This window comes from Zootermopsis nevadensis, unplaced genomic scaffold, assembly GCF_977971745.1.
Source record: "Zootermopsis nevadensis isolate Lab colony 2312 unplaced genomic scaffold, Znev_1.0 Znev_ptg000003l, whole genome shotgun sequence".
Lineage (NCBI taxonomy): Eukaryota > Metazoa > Arthropoda > Insecta > Blattodea > Termopsidae > Zootermopsis > Zootermopsis nevadensis.
In genome coordinates, this window is record NW_028259135.1 from 13,300,935 (window position 1) to 13,326,709 (window position 25,775).

A 25,775-nucleotide genomic window follows, 5' to 3' on the forward strand; every position below is an offset into this window, starting at 1 on the left:
AAGTATTGTAGTTGTGCTAATCCTTGGCTAGGGTCTTTGAAGGATCCATGGAATGTAAATAAATTCTATTCTGTGGTATGGCAGAAAATCACTAAATAAATTTACAACCTTGTTGACAGAGGCAGAGACTGTTGCTCCCAGATGACACTATAAAACAATCTAATTGTTGGTTCCTTCCATGCTCAAAGAATTTCAGAAAATAAACTTTCCTCATTATGATGGTTAATGAAAGTGATGTCCTCTTGGCCAACCACATTCTACTGTTTTCCCACCAGGTCTGCAATATGACATTTCTCTCTTCCCCCAACTTCTAACCACTTTGAAAGAAAAGGTATGCAGTAGTGCCAGAATATCACATGGGAAACAAGTGACATCCTGAATGAGCAACATAAGTGCTTCAAAAATGGTTGTAAACAGGAATCTTGCAACTGCTTTGGAGTAGATAAATGCAATAAACTGTCACTGTTATATATCTGTCCCCATTACTTCTGCACTAGAACTCATAACTGTATTAACATATTTAAAGTGCTTATAAATGTTTTCATTAACCATTACTGGTATGTTAAATTAGATGTTAAAATAATTGTTATTTTTTATTTAATTGACACCAATATCTCTCTAAACATAAAAGTTACATAAATAGCAGTTACAATGCTTTTCAGTTTATTCTTAATACTCTAGAATGCTCATCTCTTCCTGCTGTGCTGTTTCAAGTCCATTTTACAGAAAGCTCACCACACATGCATTTTACAGTGTCAAGAAGTCAATATGCAAGTACAGTAATACACATTTAACATGCACATTGTTGCTGGTAGCCCTGGCTGCTCTTTGGAATATGTCATGCATGATCTATCATGTATGACCTATGTGTTAAATACAATAAAATTAAATTGAACACCAATAAAAATTAATTCAGAGGTATGACTGAGGTTTCAAAAGGCACATACATTAACGTGACAAACTAAAAGAAATTGCATATTAAATTCTTTTCTAATGAAAATTTAATTTCAGTGTTACTCTGTCCCTTCCCCAAACTTATTGTCGTCTATAAGGGATTCTATCTTGTAATGAGACCTCAGCAGGACTTTTATATAACTTTCAAAGACTTAAACTATGGCAATAAGAAGTTAGAAAAGTCACTTTAAAATATGAAAGTTCACTAGACAGTATCAACCTCAGCACCTGCCAACAATACCCAAATGAGCAGCACATAAACAAGTGATACTTGAGAAAGAGATTGCCACTTTTCTACCACAGGACATACATATTACAGACCATCAACATCAAGCTTCATTTAAAGACCAGGAAAATTAGTAATGTGCAGCTGTGGTCTTCTGAGATTTCATATCATGTAGGCTTGTATGTTACCAGTGTTTTCAAAAACTTAGGTAACCACTACCAACCCAAAATACCACAAATGAGATCTTCACTGTTAAAATTAAAGACTAATATTTGAAAACACATGCTCCTTGGAGAATGAGTACTGTATATGCTTTTGCATAAGTGACTAAGAAGCACAAATATAATTAAACAACTGCAAATTTGTACATAATGCCAGAGACTGACCATGAACAGTGCTAAAAAGCAAGACCTGGTTATGAATTGCAAAACCTTTTAAACATTTGAAGTTATTTAACTTTGAATTAGATTCTACTTGGCAGAGATAGATTATCAGTGTTCCACTCAATTTATTTCTTCCACTAGAGAGGAAACTGAAAGGGACCTCTGCATTTTCTCCTATCCTTAAAATTACACAACTGAACACAAAATCAAACTGAATTCATGGGCTAGTATTATTAAGTGAGGAAACTGAAGAGGATGTTCATACCTGGCTTCTACAATTCATGGCACTGCAAACTATCCTATTCACAAGCCTGTCATAAATAGGTTCTGATACTTTTTATTTTGAGAAATATTATTTTAGAAGAAAAACCTAGTCAATAGTTATAGCATTACTTCACATATTTCCTAAGAAGGTATTATACACAAATGATTTGTGAGAATATGCTCATAATACATTCACCACTTGGAATGGACATGGTGGCAAAAGAAAAATTGCCAACACTGCTGGATGATTAATCCAGACTGTCGAATCACTTTATTCACCAAACTTCCACAGGTCACATACACAACTTCTTTGTAAATTGAAAACATGAACATTAACGTCACACTGGAGGCCACTCAGTCATTCATGTAAATTTTGTACAGTCATTAACTATGTGGCATATGCACAAACTTGGAAGTTGAAAGTGACACTAATGACATTTAGTTTTCAGTCCTTAAAGAATGTATGGTAATAGATTATAAAAAAATTTGTAATATTTTTCAGAATGTAAAATTTCAAAATGGTGGATGCAAGAAATCTATATTTAGCTTTTCATTTTATGTAGATAACTAAAGAACAATGGAGCTAGGCTTGTCAAATGTGCTATGGAGATAATGACATACACATACCTACAAATTGTGCAAGAAATATTATTCATAAGTCAACAATAACATGGCAACAGAGTGAAAATTTGAGGTATATGTCTCACAAATTATATTTATACACAATCTGTAAATAAGTAGGAAGTTCTTTTTCAAAAACAAGACAGTATTAATACTACAGCTAATAATAATAACTACAATGTGTAATATATGTTCAATTTCAAGCAACAGGCAATTAAAACTCAAGCAGGATTTTATCCAACCATATGCATATGAGGCTAGCATGACAGCCCATGAGCATAATTTAAGTTTACTGTCAAATCATAGGCTTTGGGTTCTGCCTGTAACTTCTTTTATAAAAGTTTAATTATGAAATGGGAAGTTCCTTGCAATTTTGCATGCTTCACAAGGCCTTTATTTTTTATGTACCAGTTTTTGAGAAGTTATAAACCACATTTGAGCTTCGTGCAAATACAGTTCGTTTATTGACCAAAATTAAATTCACACAGTAATTTTGTGTATCAAACTTTATTGAAACTCATCAAGTAATTCTAGAAATGAAAAATGTACAGACACAATATACCACTGGGTTTAATTCATGCATATTGTGGAAAGAACATATGCAAATTGGTAGTTTATTTTTGTAGCAATCAGATTTACTGGTGCCTGTAGTTTTCACATTTATTATTCCACTAACATGAATTAATTGAAATATTTTCAACATTCCACATACGATTCTCCACCCCAACATCTGTTACCACACTGTTACTTCTGCTTAGATTAGATCCATGTAACTTAAATAACAACCTATGCAATTCTATAATTTTATGTGTCCCAAGCTGCATCATTAAGGAAGACACTAGGCTTTGGTATAGTATGATGAAATGGAAAGTGCAACAAATGGGCCATGATTTAGTACTGTAAGAGACAAAAGTGCAACTGTCTCATTGATACTCATTTATTCAATACCAACAGCATAACACAGCATTTCCAAGCAGTTCATTTGTTACAACTTACCATCCATAAGTGATAGCATGATATAGGAATGAAAGTAGTAGTTAATAATTTCAGTTAACTTATACTGTAGGGCAGGCAATTTGTTTGTAGGAATGTTCTGTGGCAGAAAGTAAAGAATCTTATTCTCTTCAAAAATAAAAGACATGACTCTGTGAACTACTCTTCATTTAAATTCTGTCGTAAGACACATCCATTTTGTTTTCATTGTTGCTACCACCACCCGCTTTGCAATTTTAATTATGTATGTTAAAAATCTAAATTCATAAAGATGAACAGAACAATACAAGCCATAAAAAGTACTAAATGTTACAGAATTAGAGCAGCATTTTAAATAAATATCCTAGCATCTGGTCATCTATGACCAGCATACTGAAGCAAGCATCTAATGGAAGGGAATCAGAATAGAAAGCAGAGTTAAAATACTTAAATTTTTTACACATTTTTGTAGTCACATGTTTGACTCCTGTCCTGGTCAACAACACTTTGAACCAACTGAAATACTAAAATACCCAGGGCAAAACAGGCAACCAGTTCATGTGGGGTTCCAACAATGTCAGTCTTATTTAAAAAACTGAATTATCCTCATTTTATTTACCCTTTATTCCATCTTTGTATTCTACTTCATGGGTACCTAAAATGTGGATAATGTTCTTATAAAACTGTACACTTTCAAAAATTATCATTCTCACTGGACTTTTTTACACTGCAATTGCTTCCAATGTCATACTATTCACACTTCTGGGATCAATGTTGTTATATATATATTTATATACATAATTAATAAAGTTATTGTTTTCTGTACAGTTGTCCCAGAAAATGTACCCAATTCAGCACAAACCTAGAAACAACTCTAAACAATTCTAGAAATAAAATAAAAAATATTTGCTGTTGTTACAAGCATCTACACATGCATGTATGAAAACACAGAAGACAAGTCCTTGACTTTTATGCCAAATAAGATGTCATAAAGTTAATTTTTTCACATTTTATGCTACTATCATAGTAACTTTCCAGGTCACTCTTGCAATTCTAACATGGTACCAAATAATGTAAAATAAAGCTGTTTCTTGTGCCCAATACACTCAAACACTCACTCTTGGCAATTCAAAACTGGAATGGAACAGAAACCCATGATCAAATGTCTTTGTGAAGGGTTGCAACAAGATGAGCTTCTGAATCTTAAGTGCTGAGGTGCAAAAACCAAAGATGTGTGGAGGCAACTGCCACCAACACATACTGGATCAAGAACAGCCAGGCAAGAAGCTGCCAGAAGCTTCTGACTAGCTCATGCTCACAAGTCTGCAATGCTTGTATGCATGTGCCACACTGACTAAAATTAATAATCAATATATATGTACACATATCCTCTATTTCATTAAGAAAAATATTTACTTCCTAAATCACATATCTTTCAACAAGATACAGTGCAAACCATGTTCCTGCTGTAGTTGTCCAAATGATGGGTTCATAACAATATAATTCCATCAAATATTAGCACAGTGACCACCTCGTACGACTAGAAGAAGAACAAACAGAATGGGAAGCCCTTATAATATTCTCATGCCAGTTCAAAATATATAATCTTAACAAACTATCTTGGATTTCCTTAAGGTTCTGATGCAAGGGGTGATACTAAATCAAGTATCTCAATTCAAATAACATTTTCCATTTCTGAACAACCACTATGACTACTCAAACACACACACATTATGAAGGTGCAGATGAACTAAAATGATGGCTTAATAATAAGAATCAAACAAAGCATGAGTGGAAAATGCAGAGTTAAAGCACTAAGTACACATAGTTACCACAGGGCATTAAAGGGTTAACTATAACAATTAAAAATGAAGAACAAACTTAATGGAATGCACCCTAAACGAATGCTTCCTATGTGCTGACTTGTGTCTGAAATTCATTACAAGAAAAAAGGTGTAGACCAGGCATGATGAAATCTATGCCAGCACACAACCCTCTTTCAAGTTTTATGCACCCAAACTCACTCATCAAATTAAACACAATGTGCAGCCCTAAGGTCCCAAATTCAATGAATTTTAAGTTCAAAACATGTTACAAATAGCTACTTTTGTTCTGCTGTTTAATCTTTCAGTTAAATAAAGTGGAAACGTGTTGTAGTGAAATTCACATTTATGCGCGCTTGTGGGGAAAAAGAGGAATGAAAAATATATCTTAAATTTGAGCTTGGAATAAAAAAAAAATTGGCGGTTGTGATTTTCCCTACCCATGTGATGCCCCTAAAAGTCAACTGTTTTTAAGCAGCTCTTGGTAGACACAGAGTTTAACATGCCAGATGTCGACCATGACACTCAGAAGTAACACTAACACAACTTCACAACCACTTATCTATCCATGTCAATCCTGCAGACGACCAAATCTGATATGAACATTTTTTTTGAGAGATGACAGACCTTTTCACATTACATTTACTCAGGGTACAGCAGCTGCAGTATGAAGCTGACCACTCTTCTCAATTTGATGCCAAGGCTATGAATGCATGAAATGATGCTTCTACTCCTCCATACATCAATATGGCATGATGCTTAATTAAGCACAGGGACAATTTTATGTTTTATAAAATAACATGGAATGCTGTAAAATCAATGAATAAGCACATAAAGAATAAAATATGACATACTACAGCAGCATTATTTAAGAATATATCTTTCAGAACTAAATTTTGCTATTCTTAAAACAAAAGGTAATATGAAAAATGCCAAACTTCCCACTCTGATTCTCTTCTTCTTGGTCCAAACCATGGTCTGAAGTACAACAGCAATACACAATGCACACATGCACACTTCACACGCATAGATACATAAAAGATTGATGATGATAGCACAGCACACGGTGTGGCGATCATGGCACTAAACTAGTTCGATGACTCATCGCAGCAGCATGCACTAATGCTACCTACTGACTACAAAATAGCATCAAAATTCCATCATAATATAATAATACTATCTTTAGAAATACAGCACTTGGAAATGTAAATGGCGTAAAGATGTTTCTGTATCATATTATAATTTTTAAAATTATTTATCTAGTTGCTTAAATCATTCTTTGTAATTATGCATAGATAGAATATAATATAATCTGTGTATGTGTATATCATATGTACATTCTATTTCATTTAATGTGAAAGAAAAGATTGTCTACGTGTAAAATTCTTGATTTCAAATGTTAATAATAAATTCTACATCTGTACAGAGATAATATAAATTACAATTCACTTGTATGGCAAGGCTCAAAAGAATATATGATGATCTTTCCACTTTCCCTTCCTTACTTTCCCACTGTGGGAGCAGACTATGTCTGGCTATGTGAGGACTAATAATGAATGATATTTGGCAGAGATTGCAACACTGGCCAAGCCTTATACACACTGTGAGAACAGAATATATGAGACCCCCCCCCTTTCCTTATGCCATCTGCTCTGACCAATGTTGTGTCACAAATTCATTAAGCAGATCAGCATTAACAGAGGAGGCGATTTTTGAACACAAGTGCTATGTATGAGCTAGCTAACAGTAATGTAGAAACAACAAGTAGAGAGCCATAAGAGATACATTCTTCAGTACGTGGCCAAAACCCCATTAGGTGTGGGGACAACCACAGCAGTGTGTGTGGGATGTGGCTGTAAAGGTGGTGGTGGAGGAGGATGGTGTTGGAGGTGATGTGTGGTTGGAACCACAACCCCGTGTCCTGCCACAGCAGGATTCTGGTGATGTCCTTGTGGAGGTGGTTGAGGCTGAGCTGCACCTGCCCCACTTCCTTCGGCCACATGTTTGCGCAGATGGCGAAGCATGTTGCCCTTTTCAACAAAGGTCTTGCCACAATCGGGACAGGCATGTGGGCGGTCTCCTGAATGTGAGCGCCTATGTGAGACGAGGTGTCCCTTGCACATGAAGTCCTTTGGACAGAGGTCACAACGAAATGGTCGTTCAGCTGCTGCCCCTTTGTTGTGAGAACGCTGGTGGAAAAGCAGATTCCCCTTGAGTGGGAATGCCTTCCCACACTCTGAGCAGCTGAATGGACGCTCCCCAGTATGACACCGCATGTGATTGATGAGGTGCTCTTTGCGGGTGAATGGTTTAGAGCAAACATTGCAGCAATGGGGAGTCTCTCCAGTGTGCTGGCGCAGGTGATTAGTCAGGTGTTCTTTACGAGTGAATGTTTTGTTGCAGAACTCACAGCGGTGCGGAGATTCACCTGTGTGAATGCGTACATGATTGGTCAAGTGCTCTTTGCGTGTGAAGGATTTGGAACAGAAATGGCATCTATGTGGAGACTCGCCTGTATGTTGTCGAACATGATTGGTCAGATGCTCTTTCCGTGTAAAGGATTTGGTGCAGTACTGGCATTTATGGGGAGATTCCCCTGTATGCTGACGCACATGGTTCACCAGATGGTCCTTTCGAGTAAATGCCTTGGGGCAATACTGACAGCGGAAAGGTGTCTCACCTGTATGCTGTCGCACATGATTAATAAGATGTTCCTTGCGTGTGAATGACTTGGAGCAGAAACCACAACGATGAGGAGACTCTCCTGTATGCTGGCGCACATGGTTGAGAAGGTGTTCCTTACGGGTAAATGTTTTAGAGCAAAAATCACAGCGGTGGGGTGTTTCTCCTGTATGCCACATGATGTGATTTGTGAAGTGCTCCTTACGAGTAAAACTCTTCCCACATATTTCACAGCGAAAAGGTGTGTCATTAGTGTGTGAGCGCATGTGGTTTGCAAGATGTTCTTTGCGTGTATACTTCTTACCACACACCTGTAAATACAACAAGGCCCACAGTTAGATGGCGTGTCAAAATATATCATGCTGTGACTAAGCAATACTTGTTAAACGTCTACCATCCCAGCATACAAATGTTTGTGGATGGAAATTATTCACAGAAAAATACAAAGGTTCACTCCTTTTTTGTGACCTTATTACCACAAGATGCTGGGTAGGAGAAAATTCTCTCAGCAAAGACAGTAATACAATGCATGACCTAACTGGAGGTTCTATCAGCACTCAAAAATGTTTTCAGTAATTCAGCTTTACTTACCTGATATTACAACAGTTGCTGTAAATGGTGATATCCACTATCCAAGAACATTATTTCACACCGATGTAACAAATTTTGTAACATACATTCAGAAGTTCACAATGTGACTTATAGAGCAAAATACTGTATTTCAACCAGAAGAGCTTCTAAAGTTTCCAAATTATTTATGTACTTTGTTTCAAGTTTCAGTACAGGTAGAATATATCACACACATTCTGATCCCAGAAACAAGATAGCCATACTTCTCTAATAAATATGAATCAAAACTATATATTATGCAATTCTGCTAGCATACTGGCCTAATCAAAATACTCACAACTAACTCTCAACCACACACACACACATGCTGTTTAATATTGTAACTCACTACGGCTGGCACCACAAATGAAAATAATGCTGACAGCCATCTGGTCACAAAAACAAATGTTTTGATTCATGGCAATGAAATGCACATTTATCATGCATTCTCTCTTTATGTTAAGGCATGACCCATGCTGTTATAATCCCCAGTTTGAATGTGCCAAGATTTTTTAATAACAACAGAACTCATAAATAACTCATTCCCTGTGAAGCCATTCAAAACCGAACTCTCAAAATATTATTCCAGAAATCTTGGAAAGTGATTTCAATGAGTGTGACAAAATTTGTTGTAGCTCTGTGAAATGTGCTTTTATGATAAAGACACCATTCTGAGCAGTTATTATAACACAGTCAAGTAGAGCTGCTTTAATGAAAACATTTTTCAAGAATGGACAAAACCTCCAAATAAAACATTCAGTAGTGTGTTATTTGTCTTACCCAAGGGAAGCCAACTATCAGCTGGTATCTCGCCTAACAAACAATAATAAGGCCATAAGCAAAGCAATAAACCTCTCTGTGATCCTAAAATGTTACTCTTTACTAAGAACTAATAAGGAGTCAATCACTTCAGCACTGTTGCCTAAGAAACTAAACATTTTTAACTGAAAACGGTATAATATTAGGATTTAGTGTTTCTGAATGCTTTGACATCTCATCAGCAGTCATTACCAAAGCTTCTAAACACATTTTTCTGACCATAATTTGCACCAATCAACAGAAGCAGACATCACAGTGTAACCTCACACCTGACAAAAACACGTCTTTCCACCAGAAATGCAGGAAGATACAAATATTATCCTCAGTATCATGTCATACTATGATGTATAAAGCTAGAAGCATCGAGCTGTAACACTTATTACATAAAGCAGAAAAGATGAAAATATTTTATATCATTTGGACTTTATTATGAAACAGGCGTCCTGAAACGAAATATATAATTAAATATAACAACTTAACACACATACACATAACATAATACTAGACTGAGATATTAATGAGACATTTATGTTATATTAATACAAACAAGAATCTAGAACAAATCAAATTCTCCATGGACATGATATTGCGTGCGTACTGTTTGCAAACAACATATTTTGTATGTAGGGTGCTTCTTACAGATGAAGAATACGTTGGCCTGCATTAACACAAAGTATAAAGAGAAATAAGTGTGTTTCAACAGTAAGTACTTCTACTATAAAAAGATAACCAACCTACTGAAATGCAATGTACTGAAAATATGAAAAATCTTGCTTCTTGATTCCAAGACAGTATCTTATGAACTACTGCAATAAGACAAGTTAAATTTAGTATGCTTAGAAACTATGGATGTACTGACATATTTTGTATTTCAACTATGCACAATACAAAAATTATTAATTTATTTGTTTTATTTAAAGTCAGTAGCTCAGACTATACAATGTAGTATAAAAATATCTGATGCTATCTACTACTGTTGAGTGTTGTCATGGTATGTTAATTCCACTTTTCCATGCCTGCTTATTCCCCATATCAGTTTCTTCACATACATAAGTATTGTCAAAGATCTTATTAAGTGAACCGTTCTCCATGCAAACAATTTCCAGCTAATGAGACAATGCTGCATATAAGGATATATCTCGAAGCAACTGGTAATAGGATTCGTCAAAAGGAAATGAACATTTGAATCCTTCCAGCGTGACAAATTTTAGTTCTGTTAATAGTTTAATTTATAGAATCAAAGACAAGAAGCAGAATTGAACACGAAACATACTAAAATATTATAAATATGAACTGCAAATATTTCAAGACAAAGTAAACAACCATTAGTCCTTCCAAAATCAGCTTTTATCTTATATCCAGGGATACCAAATAACTGGTCTAATATAATTTCTTGGCACCATTTGCACCAAGAATGTTTCTTCTAGGATATTTGTCTAATTTCTTTAAAGAAACCATACATACCTGACATGCATGTGGTGTCTCGCCAGTGTGCCACATGACATGATTCATGAAGTGCTCTTTTCGTGTGAAAGACTTCTTGCATATATCACATCGATGAGGTGTTTCACCAGTATGTTTACGTACATGGTTGACCATATGTTCTTTACGAGTAAACGTTTTGGCACAATACTGGCAACGATATGGTGTTTCGCCCGTGTGACAACGTGTATGATTGTCTAGGTGTTCTTTACGTGCAAATGACTTGCCACACACTGTGCATCCATATGGTTTATCTGTTGCATGCCGTTTCATGTGCCGCTCAAGACTTGCAGCATTAGCAAACACATGGAAACACACTGCACATGTGTACATGCTACCACCAAGGTGACACTTGCCATGCCGGCTCAGTTCAGCTGCACATGTGAATGCTTTCCCACAAACCTGAAAATTAAAAGTAAAATTATTGGCCAGTACAGGCAACAAATAATACATCTTATATAGGTCTAAACACATCACAGTGTTTGCAAAACTATACAATAAACTGTTAAAATACTTAAATTCAAAGATTTCAAAATACATGATTCATATTAATCACAAAACTACTGAAACAACCAGAACTGCTGGAACATTGTTTAACTTTCTTCCAGGACAATGCAGCAACCTATCACAACCACGATGTCATATCGAGCTGGAGTTTGGAGGTGTTGGCACACCTTCATTAAGACAAACAGTAGTTTTTGGTGTAATGATTTTCTCCTAACTAATTTGAAGGAACTGCAAATTAATTCTTGAACTAAGTGAACACACACAAGACATTAAACAGAATTTATTGTGAATTACTCTACTAAATCCAATGGAAATAGTAGGGGAAAATAAATGAATAATGTTTTAAAAATGTGGTGAAATTATTAGTAAAATAGCTAAAAATTTAAACAACATAAAAATTTTGATACCCATACCTAATAAATATGAATTGTCTATGATATATCAGAAATTCATGATTATTTTTAATAAAATAAAAAAGCCCCACCTCATGATGCAATGCATAAATTTTGCCCCCACTGAAGAGGTTAACAAAAAATTGCAATTAAGTCATCATTATACTAACAAATATGCAAGACCATCACTTTTAACCTATTCTAACTCAATAATGATTCTGCACTGGATACTTAAAGAGTTGTTCCCTTTTCAGAGGCATTTTTTTCTTGAATAACACTGTAAATTTTAAACATTATTAACTTCTTACACCCAGTCACTGTGGCCGTGCAGTCTGGGTGTGGGCCTTTTGTGCTTGGAAACTGGGACCGTGGGTTCAAATCCCAATGAAGGCACAGATGTTTGTCCGTGTCTTTCTGTGTTGTGCTGTCCTGTGTACAGGTAGAGGCCTTGTGACGGGCTGATCACTCGTCCAAGGAGTCCTACCAAATGTCTAAATAGATTAAGTAACCCCCAACAGAGGTGTCCAAGACCCACACTGGGTTGTAGCGCCACAGATGATGATGATGATGATGATGATGAACGTCTTGCATGCAACTTCAGCGACAAGTTAATACTTTCCTTAACCCACTCTAAGATAAGTGGTCACGTGTATAAAAAAACCCCTCATGGACAGTACTCCAGGTTAAAAATCAGCCAACATATGCAGGAGTGAACACATGTAAATAATGCACTTGTGGAATATTGCCAACAGCAGCAGTCTTTACAATAATCACATCTTATGACAACAATAATACTATAATGAATTAATAACAATGCATGGAATTAAACAAGCTGAAGATTCTCACTCTAACATTTCATAAAAATACATTGTTATTCGACACTACCCGTGGATTTGTATGAACAAGTGCTGGATGTGGGAAGTGACTCAGAAGACCCTCTGTACAAACGCAATGGTGAATATGATTTGTCACATGACTGTATGTTTGACACGACCCTCCAATAACTAGTGTTAAAAACAAGTTAAAATTAAAAATACTGTCAAGAAAAACATTACTTTGAACTTCCTAAACATTATAAAAATGTCAAGTACCTGGCAAGTGAAGGGTTTTCGTTCTGTGTGGTAGCGTCGATGGACTATAAGTTGATACCGGAAAGGAAAGATCTTGCTGCATATGTCACAGATGTGAGTGCCTGGTGCAGTGATGACAGCTGCTGTAGCAGGGGATGTGGCAGTGCTTGCTGTGGCTGTATTACTTGCTCCTGCACCACCGACCTCACTACAAGAGGACTTCACACCTCCTGGACTCTGCAGAACTGCACCTGCATTTGCAGTTCCAGCTGCCACAGCTATTTCATTTTGAAGCTTTCCAAATACTTCGTGGTATGCCAGCAACTGATTGATGTCTTCCACATTTACCTGAAAAAATAAGAACATGTTTTATTAGTACAGACAGATGGGTAAATAATAACATAATATACACATTTTACAGACAAATTAATACCATATATGGGTAATAAAATAGCATACAGTTCATAATAAACATATTTACATATTTAATGAGCAAATTTTTATTCAATTGACTCTTCACCATCGTCAAGAAGTTTTAGATTTGATATAAATATTTCTGTCTTATAATAAACAACAGCTTGTGACAATGCAGGTAACAGTGTGTAAAAATATGTAACCCTTTCAGAGCAATGTTTTTACAAGCTTCTTAAAACGCAATGTACTAAACAATTGTTATTCTTTGGTTTTTGTATTACTGTACTTATAGTGCATGCAACTTATTTTCTGTCTATCTTATGATTGTAAATCTGACTGACAAGGCTTGTACATGTGTTTTTCACTTTCACTGTCACCATATCTCTTCTTAAACACCAACACCGTCAGTATTTACATCTGCCACAACTATGACTGTCAACTGACAAGCCTGTTCTTGATCACTTCCAACTGAAATAATTATCAACTGAAGAACTAAGTAATTAGATTAAATGTGCAAAATCTGGCACATGGGACACTGTCTTCAGATTTCAAAAACACAGCAGACTTCCACAGAAATTAAACCACCAACTGAAACACTTCACTTTCAGCCATTCCCTCCCCTCCCTTCCCTCAAAAGTTGTAACAAGGAGAGAGGAAACAGACAACAGTACTAACAATGACTGACAATTACAAATGATTCATCTTTCAACATACAGCAATCCCTGCATAATGCACGCAGAGGGATCATATTAAATACTGATATAATACTTGGGAACATTCACCAGCTTTACCTTGTACATGTTCTGAACCATCTCAACGCCCAATGTCTTGGTCAGTTCTTGGTCTCCATTCCCCGGGGTACTGATCTTCACTATGCTACCATCTGCAGTACGAATGTCCATCATGTGACCCTTGATGTCTTGTACTGGAAACCTGACCAAAAAAATGTTGGTGAGAACTACACAATACCAGTACAAAATCATTTAAAACTATTCTGGACATTTCTTGGAATAAATGAGTATTTCTATTTCATTATCTCTATTTGGTAATGTTAAATACAGTGAAACCTCGATGCATCATTTTTGGTGGGGGTGGGAAATAAAAACGATGAATACGGGAAAACGATAGTTGTGGGAAAGCATTAAAATTTTTAAAAAAACTGAATGTTTCTCTTTCAAAGTTACTTCTTTTTACCAAAAAAGTCTTTAATGGACAACTGTGGGCCAGGACTAAGATTTTTGAACGATTGATGTGATAAAACGATAGTTCGAGGAACGATAGAAGCGGGAAAATGTAACATTATTTTATATGAGATGTATCCGGGACTGAACAAAACGGACGATGCATCCGGGAAAACAATAGTTCGGGGAACGATGGATAGAGGTTTCACTGTACATTTATAATTATTATTTTGTTTCACACTGGTCTTTTTAAGTGTAGGGAGATCAACTAAATATTAGGTAATGTACTGGGAAGCTATGATTCCATACCATGAAATAATGCCATTAATACTAAACCAGTAAAAATAACACTTCTTACTGAGGCAAAGTGCAAGAGAATGTTTACTTTGGAAATAATTTTCATCTTAACCCACAAAACATTTGTACCAATCTCACCTCAATTTTAAATGACAATGAAAGATGCTAATTAGGCACATATTTAATACATATTTTTTTCTCCTTACACTAAATGCATGATAAAGTGCAAACTCACCCAGGCATGGGCAAATTGCGCATGTCCTTGGCACAGCCACTGATTGTGGGTTTTATCTCATCTTTCACCTGGTGTTGCTGATCAGGACCTACTGGTGGTGCTGCAACTGGATCCATCTGAGTTCCAACTTCCTGTGAAGATGCTGGGGTAGGCACTGCAGTCTGCATAACGCTATTGCCTGCCCCATTAGTACCAGGTCCAGTACCATCCCCTGCTGCTCCTGACTGCTGCTGCTGCTGCTGCTGTTGTTGTTGTTGTTGTTGTTGTTGTTGTTGTTGTTGTTGTTGTTGTTGTTGCTGCTGCTGCTGCTGCTGCTGCTGTGACAAGGCAGCCTGATGTACAGCCACAGCCTGATGCTGGTTCAACTACGTGGAAAGAAACTCAGCGTATTTCAGCTACTGAGGCCTAATAAGTGGTTACTACTTGATGCAGACAATAACTCACTGTAGTCTACTTCATAATCTGTAGGGATTAGTAAACAAAAGATCACTCCTTCAATTTCTTTACCCTTAATCATTCAGTTTTGTATTTATTCCACATATAATAAAGGCAGTTATATCAAGACAGTGATAATTTTCAGGCTGCACTAAATCAAAGAAATACTTCAACAGCTAAAAAATTATAAACTGTTTTAATAATACACTATTCAATGGAGTACGTAAAGTAAGTTCTTCAAATGTTAGGCAGGCAGGGGCATAGAAGTAAAGCTCCATGCAGTCTTAACTTCAGTACTAGATGGATCTGAATGGTTCGCTTTACAACCAGTCACCTTAATACCACGGAAAGCATACTGGTACCCATTAGACAGGAGTGAGGGTGCCCCCCCCCCCCCCCCCAGGGCTGATCTGGACAATGTGATAACAGAAAAACCATGTTTCCAATAAACAAAAACTGAACTTACAACATGAAACCCAATCACTATGATCGAGCTGATCTATAAAATATTAATTTAAGATTTAAATATTGCATTGTATGAATAGAGCAAATATATGGTAAATGAAAAATATATATTTGATGCTATAGAGTTTAATCACTGAATAGTATCCAGTTTGAAACATACTCCCATAAAACTCTATACTTAATTTACAAATTTACGAATTTTTCCATGACAAGACCCCCATAAATTGAGACATACATGTATGTTGTCATTCACATGTACACAAATACCTGATGCAACTGCTGCTGTGACAGCTGCGCAGCCATACTCTGTTGTTGTTGTTGTTGTTGCTGCTGCTGCTGCTGTTGATGATGTTGCTGTTGTTGTTGTTGTTGTTGTTGTTGCTGTTGCTGCTGCTGCTGCTGCTGTGCTGCTAACTGCTCACTGGCTTGTTGCTGAGTCTGTGCTGCAACTGCAGCTGCATTCACCAACTGAAGATCACACTGCACCTGGGAAGTGATATGGCAAGTTTCCAGGTGGAGGGATGCAAAATGTAGAATATATTAATTTTGCAAATTCTGTACTTGTACACAGCACGCACGCAATAGATGTAATGGCAACCATTGTTAATTATCCATGGAGATTTATTTATACATGTATGTAATTATACTGCTAATCAGGGAAGAATTATAATAACAAAAAATTTGCAAGTAGAATAGCCAATAGTCAAACTACAGACAATGTTTTAATTAACGTTAATTCAGATTCAATAATTAACCACAGTTTCACTACCTTATGTAAGTCATCTTGTTGTCTATGATCTTCTGGGATGTGATGCCATGCAGGTGGTTACCAATATTCCTCCAAAATTTTGATAACCACTTACAAGGCCACATGGCATCAAAACCCAGAAGACCACAATCAAAATCTTCACTGCCGTGACAACATATTTCAGACATAAATCACCTTGTCTACTCTAAGAACAACAATATCAACACCCAAACTCATCTTCTCCATTACCATACACAGTGTTGACTTTTAATTTTCAAACGATTACACATGCCTCACACCAAAACACTAAAATAACTTAATTTTCTAAAAATGTGGTAATTACCAATACTATATACCATGTCCTTCAGAGCACATCTTCACAAATGCAATGACATCATTAATTTCATAATTTAACTGTAACAGTCAGTACCACCTTCCTTTCTCAGCATATATAAATAAACAAATCCGAAGAACACATGTAAAGGTAAAGAAGACACTAGTACACTTTGAAAAGAAACACTTTGGCCTTTATTTCCCCCCCCCCCCCCAGATATATATATATATATATATATATATATATATATATTATCATCATGGGTAAACCCTTTCCTTACATGCTTATCAACATAATTATATGAAGCTGCTGGTATATGGCAGTAGTTTGCACTCACTTGGCAGTGGACCTGGTTTTCACCACAACGCTCTGTGGTACATGTCCCCTTGTCGAGCTTGTCTTTGTCTACCTCTTCACTTGTCAATACAACTGTAGCAGTTCCAGTACCTGCTCCTGTCACTTCCAGGTGCTGTTGCTGTGCAGCCACAGAGTGTGGTGGAAGTGACAGAGTAGCAACGCCTCCTGCAGTAGTTGTCAGCGCTGCCTGGACAGCTGTCACAGGTATCTGCTGCAAGATCATTGATAAAATTAATTTACAAATAAGTAACACAATTTTTATGTCCAACAGTCATATTAGTAAGATGTTTCCTATAAATGCTTTCATCTAAGAGATACCACAAGTTAAATGGTCAATGGTTAATTCCTGTGCATAATTTTCATGACATCAAAGTTAGCAGACAACCTCCACCCATTATGACATCCAAGAAGTCAGTAACTCTTGACAACAAGAGAACTCATAAGATGAACAGTTATGCTCACTCTGTGAAGAGCTAAATAAAATAAAGAAAACACGAACAAGAATAAAAAAGCACACTGCTAACCAATATAAGTACTTCAAAGTTGCAAAGTATAGCTTGTTCTCTTTACATTTATAAATAAAGATTTTCATAAAAGGGGCTTTTGATGATGATGGAGATAAACCTACATGGACAAAACTGTCATATTATGAGTTTCCAATGGTCTGTCTGCCATATCATTATCGTGCTTCTCTAAAACATTGAGAAGCAGTTCATAAACATAACTAACCTGTGCATGAGCATGCTGCGGATGATGAGGAACAAGTGCCATGGTTTCAGTGGTTACACCTATGCCTGGGGGACCCGTCATGCAGTGCTGCTGCTGCTGCTGTTGCTGCTGCTGAGATAGTCCTTCCTGGCCTCCTCCAGGTTTTCCATTGTCACATGGCTAAAACACACACAAAAGGAATGATTGCATAATTTACATTTAACCACTAGCACCTCCCTGCCTAATATCACTAATAATCCAAACAATACAACATCAACTGGCAGACCTATGGTTAGGATTAAGTTAGGTTAGGGTAGGCTAAGTTAGACAAACAAAGACACACTGACAATCACCTGCAAAAACAAACACAGTATTGCCCTAGTGAATGATTTAATACATATTTTCTTCTAATTTTCTGACTTAATACACTCATAAACCTTTAGAATATAGTTTGCAGTGAATTACAATATAAGAAAACTAGTTACACCCAATGTGATGTCTGAGCATCCATCAGCAAAACTGCAACTTTAAACTTATATAGAGTTTTATCAAGGATATAATTCACTGAAATAATGAGTGCAACAAATTCATCTTTTGATTTAAAAAATCGACAGAAGTTTAAGCAGTGAATCCTGTTACAATAAGTATAAAGGGGGAGCGATATTAAGCACATTTCTTCATAGACCTCAAACATGAATTATATTAATCTCTTCTGGAAGCCATTAATCACGGTCCTTAAGAAACAATGGATAAGAAACAGAAATGGCATTTGTCTGACTTAACATCTGCCCAGAAAGACAGTGCATCTATTACATATAAAAAAACTTGTAAGTACTCACTCTAGGAGGATGCAGCCCATATACTGAAACTTGGGGAATGGGACCTGGAAACAGGTTGGTAAGTACCCAATACTTGGCCACACTGGACAGCGCAACAGCTGTTCCAACACGCAGGTCTGTTGGCGTCCCTGTATGTCTTTGAAGGGCACCAGGATGTGTTGCTTCCTGTAATATACAAGTGGTGTCAAATATATTTTAATACTTTTCAAAAAATAGAAATGGCTGTATTTTCTATAACTTGCCACACAGAATGAGTAAACTTGGTAGGCCTGGCTGGTCACAAAGATGAAACAAGTCAAGCTTGGAAGGAATGTACTAATATGAAACTTCTATATAAATGAGATTAACAGATAAGCACACTACCACCTATAGTATGCATGCATGTATTTGGCACTAAAATCATGTCCTACAGTCAGGACACTTACAGAACTGCATAAAACAGTGACTTATGTATGTACAGATAACAAATGAATTGAATAACTTTACACTATGCATAAATAACTTCACACTTTGATGGAGGTAAACTGTTATCAAACTGTCAGAAAGCACTAACAATTCACTATACTTTATATGATGGCATATCTTCATATCCTCTGTGTACAGTAGATAAGCATCTATTCTTGAATATGGTTACTAAATCGAAAGCATTTTCAGTTCATGAGAAATTTAATAGAATCAAAGATGATAAAAAATTGAAATAGGTCAAATAAAGACCCCCATGTTCAGGTCATACAAAAAGGAATAACATATACATAATATCATACAAGATCATTTAAACCAAAACATAGCCTTCTAAAAATATCCTAACAGGTTTATCTGCATTAATAGCACAGGTACATACAGCAGAAAAACTGTGGCTAAAAGAACTGAAAATACAAATGTTACGTATCTGCTGAACAGGGACACTAAAACCGACTGTTTTGAGAACAAAGTTTGTACCTCCATAAACACAAATGAAAAACAAGGCATCAAAGCAGTGCTACCTGGAATGCCTGAAGATTTTATATTCCAATAAATGATCATAACGATAATTCCCCTCTACATATGCTGAAGCTCATTAGAGACAGTATCACATGTTCCATGACATGGAAGCACATCCAAACCTAAATCTAACCAAAGTAAGGTACATCAACAAGGCATCCACAGTGGGAAAGAAAGTACTACTAGTTTGAATTAAGCACAATAATTTTATACGTGAAAAGACAAAATCAACATGATTATAAAAATACAGTTTATAGTTAAAAAACACCTAAATCTTTGGTGGTTGGTTCATGACACAGAGAAATTACAAAGAGTAGGTCTATTTCACAAAGCACATTTGTTTTCCTGGTAAGGAAAATGATCCTCATTTTATTAAGGTTTATAGTTTGACAAAATTAGCTAAACACAAACCACGTATACAAACAATAACTGGAATATTTAGTTACTTGAAAAACGTCTAGGTGTTCAGAAAAAAAAAATGTATCAAATTAAATCACATAAATTTAAATCAAAATATCAAGAGGCAAAGGTTCAAGAACTAACTCTTTAAAGGATGAGAGCCATTATCATAAAAGGAAAAACAAATACTCCAGAAAAGCAGATATGAGAGTCTGTTGCTTAAATAACTAACAGTAATTATAGCAGCAGCAACAGCAGTAATAATCATAGTAATAACAGTAGTAGTATTCATACAGAACTGTAAATTTGTGCTTAATAACACACAGGGCAAAATATACCTCAGGAGGAGCCGTCGAGGAAGTTGGTACAGCCAATGTGTGCTGCTCAGCATTCATTATGAATCACAATGCTGCACTGATGAATGGAAACAATAATCTGGAACATATGTTTTCAAAAATGTTGCTTCTTGTAACTTGTAGTAGACTTGTATGTCAATCTAAACTTATTCCTTGTATTACAGTAATGTTACTGTAATAAACACTAAGCTGATGTAGAATCAGTTATTTAAATAACAATATTTTATAATACTGTATGAGTTGGCCAAATTCAAACAAAGCAATAACAACCATAAATGAGTTAAAGGGTTTGATTACCAATTTCAGAAGTGCCAGAGATGCAAAATATTTCCTAAATATCACAATAACAAATAATTGTTATTTCCTGCGTGCAAATGCCAATCTTGTCAAGTCTTATAACTACTAATTATGGTGCATTTCCTGACAACAGACAATTTGAATGAACCGAGTGACAGCATACATTTTGTAGCATAACACTGGGTATACTACCCAAAAAAGACCAGTTTACTACATTTATACGAGGGTTACTTCAAAAGTAATGGCAACTAATTTTTTGGGGGCAAACACGTTATATTGAAGAAAGTTCAAAATATACATATGAAAGGGCACGATATGTCCCGCGAGAGGACATTTCCAACGCAGTTCGGCAAGAGATGGCAAAATTTGGAGATGGTGAAGCTGATGGTATTCACTGTCTTCCTCGTCGTTGGCAGCGAGTACTTGATACACTCGGAGACTACTTTGAAGGTTGCTAGTCTTAATGTAAGAATTTTGATTTAACTCACATTGAATTTTTCAAGGATTAAAAATGAAAGTGAAAAAAAAGGTCATTCCATAATGTGCCTTTTTTCTTGCCTACTATACCTACACCCATTCACACCTACCTGATCTGACTACGCCAATCGGATCTTGCCTTTTCATTTGTATATTTTGAACTCTCCTCAATATAACGTGTTTGCCCCCCAAAAATTAGTTGCCATGACTTTTGAAGTAACCCTTGCATGTCTAACCCCAATAACATACACCGACCACAAATATAAGATAACAATTCTCATGTTACAAGACAACATAGACGTGTGGAATGAAGCACAGTTAAAACACCGATATATTATTTCTCTTCTCTACAGCCACATTTATAAATATTTCAAGAGAGTTTTCTTAACCTCAAAACATAGACATATAGTGTTTCTTAATTCCTGTACATTGTGCTCAAGCATTTTATTCAGTTTGGTGAAGATCCAAATGATCATGGGAACGATCAATGGAATCCTTTCAGCAACAGATTAACACTTCTGAATATTCTTTATCGTGAAGTGAAATGGATGCAGCTAGCTCAGGATAGAGTCCAGTGGCAGGCTTGGAGATGAACCTTCAGTATCCATAGAGGAAGTGAGCTATTCTTTGACAAATGGAGTTTATAATCGACTTTTAAAAGAATATCCTGCACCATAGAATGAGTGAGTGAGTATTCTATATCTATGAAGTAACTGAACCCTTTTCACAGCTGACTTTTCTCTTTAGCTTAATGGTTTTACCGTATAATTTTAAACCTCAGGGAAATGCCGGAATAGTACCTTAAATCAGGCCAAGACTGCTTCCGTCCACATCATTTCCAAATCATTACTCAATATCATCCTCTGATTTGATGCTATATAGTCTGAGCTAATGAAAAAGCATCATTAAATGAACTATAAGTAAATAAATAAATTTAAACTTCAAATGTCATTCAATATGAGTAGACTGGATGGCTGTTACAAAATAACAAGCACTTCATCGCCTCAGATTCTTAATTGGTAACTTAACGGGCTCAGCTCTATGGAGAGAGTGAATGAGTTAGTTACTTATGCCCACTGTGGTGGTAGTAGTAGTTTACAGCTGCCCCACAAAAGAAGTTCTACACTTTATTCATATTTACATAAATGATGTGCCCACATTAATAAAAGAATTCATCACCCAAAACTCTTTCATTTGCTTTTCCATTCCTACTCTACTTCTTTCTGCCCCATTACACCTTCCACTGTCATCCTAAATACGTACGATTAATAACACTACTTTTTTGTAACTGATCAATAAGTGCCAGGCACATACTGAAAATTTCCCTAGTATGAGCACAGTTAAAAGTTGTGATGCAAAAATTCAGTACAAACAGCACATAACTAAAGCCAGCCATATAATACTGTGGTCCATGCTCAACACAGGCAAAACTGTTAGTGATGTGAAAGTATTTTAACACCTAAGAATTCTTTGGTTTTTCAGTTCTTCAATTCATTATTGATATGTCTACATGTGATTTCCTGTGCTGTGGTATGAAGTCCCAAAATGATGGTAGTCATGGGGCCAAGGCCATATGACAATGTAGTGACACATAGTGCTGTCATATACTTTACAGCGACATGGAGAAAATACACTTCTCGCCTGGCAGACACATTATTTTGCCCATATAGTTGTTCCTTGGGTTACCACAGTAGCATGTAAGATTCTTGAAACACTACTGGTGCAAATGTGCAGTAGAGGACAAATGGTTCAATGGAAATCATGCATTTATCTTGCACAAGGTGGTGAACTCGTGTGCCTGTACCTGTGACAGTGACTTCCTGTACTGAGTACCATAATGATGATAAATATCAACATCAATGGCTCCTTTCTTCATACATACACAGTTTTTCAAATATGTCAAACTTCCAAATGCTGTATCACAGAACACTGTGTTGTGTCAGAGGAATTTAATGTTTTTTTAACCGTTGCAATCATGTGGAACTAGGCCACTGGCCATCCCCCGACATGAGTGAATAAAAAACAGTGGAATGATGCTGACATGGGAAAACTGAAGGGCCTGGACAGAAACCTGTCCCAGTGCCACTTTGTCCACTGTAAATCCCAGACAGACTGCCAGGGCAAGCCATCAATTAACTGCCTGAGCTATCACACAACCATAAATAATGGTTTAATGTTATGCACACTTTGGAACATATAATAAAGTCACTGAACATTACGGCCAATTGGTTAAATAGTCCAAGGAACCTACGCACCTATAAACTCATTACTAGTATTCTGGCTAATACTAGCTACCTGCTTCATATTTAGGAGATCCTGGTTTAAAATCCCACCTCAGGGACTGACAATTTCTGTGGTTTTCCTCAGTCCCTGCAAATGTCAGAGTATAATATTACATTAGGCCACAACTGCTCCCTACCACATCTTTTCTGATCCATTATTCCTTAATCAACCTGCCATTTTACATTATATAGTCCACGCTAATGACAGTATTGTTTAACAAACGAAAAACACAGAATCTAATGTATCCACCATGTAAGTAATTGAACAAGGGACATCCTGGCAAAGCATATGCATGTCTACAATCTGCCAACCCTGCTTCAATATTCGTAAATGCTTCAACAAAAATACCAACTTTAGTCCTTTCTTGGTAGCTATATAATTATTATAAGACAACATCTACAGAAGTTTGAATCATTTCATGTAGATGGGATTGCAGACTTTCAACAAAATTGTAATAAGCAATTGATACCTTGTTTGATCATACAGTATTTGCAAATTCAAACAATATAAATTTCAAGTTCAGTCAAATGTCTCATGAGATCCAGAAATACAATTTTTACCACCAGTTTGATTGATGCACTGCAGACGAGATGAATATAACGTATCTGCTGAAAATTCAGCACAATTAACTTCAATGGTGTAAACAACACAATAAAAAGTATAATACACAAATTCATTTCTAACACATCATGTTGTGGGATACAACATTCCTGAAGGTAACGAAACTTATGTAAAAACACTAGGTGGTTGCACTCTATAGCCCTATACAAATTACGTACCTCGAAAAAATTGACACCCTGCAGTTTTCTTTGCAAGATTGATCACTCATTAACATCTGATCAAGAGAACAGCACAATATGGTATCATTTAATTGTTAATATTGCGATGTATCTGGCTACGCATCACTTCATAAAAAAGTGCGGCAAAATAGGAATGGTGTGAAATAAGCGGCTGTCATTGTCATGTAGCTTAGAATAGGCTTACCAACGCTCAACCTTACGAAAAAAATAATTGTCAAATATGCATATATACGTGAAGTAAACATAAAACACTTGTATTATGAATAAAGCGTATGCACTTCTGCATACAGACATAGCAAATACATCGTATATAACTTACGTATCCCGTTGTCTATAGTTTTTTATACAAAGAAGAATTTCGGACAATAAACAGGTTAGCTGTCATGGCGAAACATCACGGCTTGCAAGCGACTGTAAATTACTTGACTTTTGTCAACTAGCTAGAGTCAAAAACTTACAATCATGTCCACACACACAATTTTCAGATCACGTGTCAAAGTATTATGCATAATTTATTCACAAATAACACTCAATTCAAAAGAAATTTAATAAAAATAAAGAAAGAAACATTTTAGCGTCAAAGCCACTTATCGATAGCCTCAGTCGATTTTCGTATCACTCCGCTTCCCCCGCACAGCAACCTTCGTAACTTTGGTCGGAATATAGTTTCAGATATGACGAATCAAATCAGCACGAAATCGGTATTTTATGAATTGGATTTATATAATTAAAACTTATTTAGTATATGGAAGTACTGTGTCAATTTTTTCACACTCTTTCACAATGCATTGTCGTGCAATGAAACCGAAGAGAATCTGAACACCGTGCTGTTTACAACTACATTCCAAATTCTTACAATGCACGAAATTCAAAGTACATACACAACCAGTAAAGTTAACAAGATATCCCCGTCTTATTGGCCGAACAATATGGTGAATTTTCAAGCTATAATTTTAAATCTTAGTAAGTGAAAAGGCTATAAGTTTCAATTCCATCTGCTAGAGCATAGCACCTTCCATCAGACCTAATGACTAGAACAGAACTTAATTTACATTTTGTTATAATTTCTTAGCAAGTAACAAATGTAGGTTTGGCATATACCTGGGTTAGAAATAAATGTTTATGGGCAATTCTTTGTCAGGCCTCTCTTGTTTCTCTCTTTGCTATACTTCTGTAAAACAATTAATTCAAAAATTCACAATTAAAGATAAAGACAATAATAAAACAAAAGTGAAACATGAACAGAAAAGAATGTGACAGGAATATTAATGAAGGTTTGGCAAGGACTTTTGTTAAACATGTTTTTCTAATCTGCAACACATGTTGTTAAACTGAAGAAACATGGGTTTTGTTTTACCTGCAACT

General features: G+C 36.0%; 1 protein-coding gene across 8 annotated transcripts; it reads right to left on the bottom strand.

Moving 5' to 3' along the window:
* Positions 1-580: 580 nt before the first annotated feature.
* On the bottom strand, positions 581-25,027 carry LOC110827430 (uncharacterized). Of its 8 annotated transcripts, none has more exons than XM_022059128.2 (13): positions 24,730-25,027; positions 24,390-24,605; positions 23,623-23,697; positions 20,536-20,632; positions 18,818-18,982; positions 18,000-18,158; positions 17,251-17,481; positions 16,099-16,317; positions 14,932-15,296; positions 14,010-14,151; positions 12,826-13,152; positions 10,818-11,237; positions 581-8,236 (listed from the first exon to the last, which is right to left on the bottom strand). In XM_022059128.2, the coding sequence occupies exons 4-13, from the start codon at positions 20,590-20,592 to the stop codon at positions 7,034-7,036; spliced, it is 3,288 nt and encodes a 1,095-aa protein (XP_021914820.2). In that variant the 5' UTR covers positions 20,593-20,632; positions 23,623-23,697; positions 24,390-24,605; positions 24,730-25,027; the 3' UTR covers positions 581-7,033. The 8 variants fall into 8 exon arrangements, with proteins under 8 accessions (XP_021914820.2, XP_087214896.1, XP_087214907.1 ...); XM_087358770.1 differs by having other exon boundaries at positions 23,583-23,697; XM_087358781.1 differs by lacking the exon at positions 24,390-24,605 and having other exon boundaries at positions 23,583-23,697; positions 24,869-25,027.
* Positions 25,028-25,775: the final 748 nt, after the last annotated feature.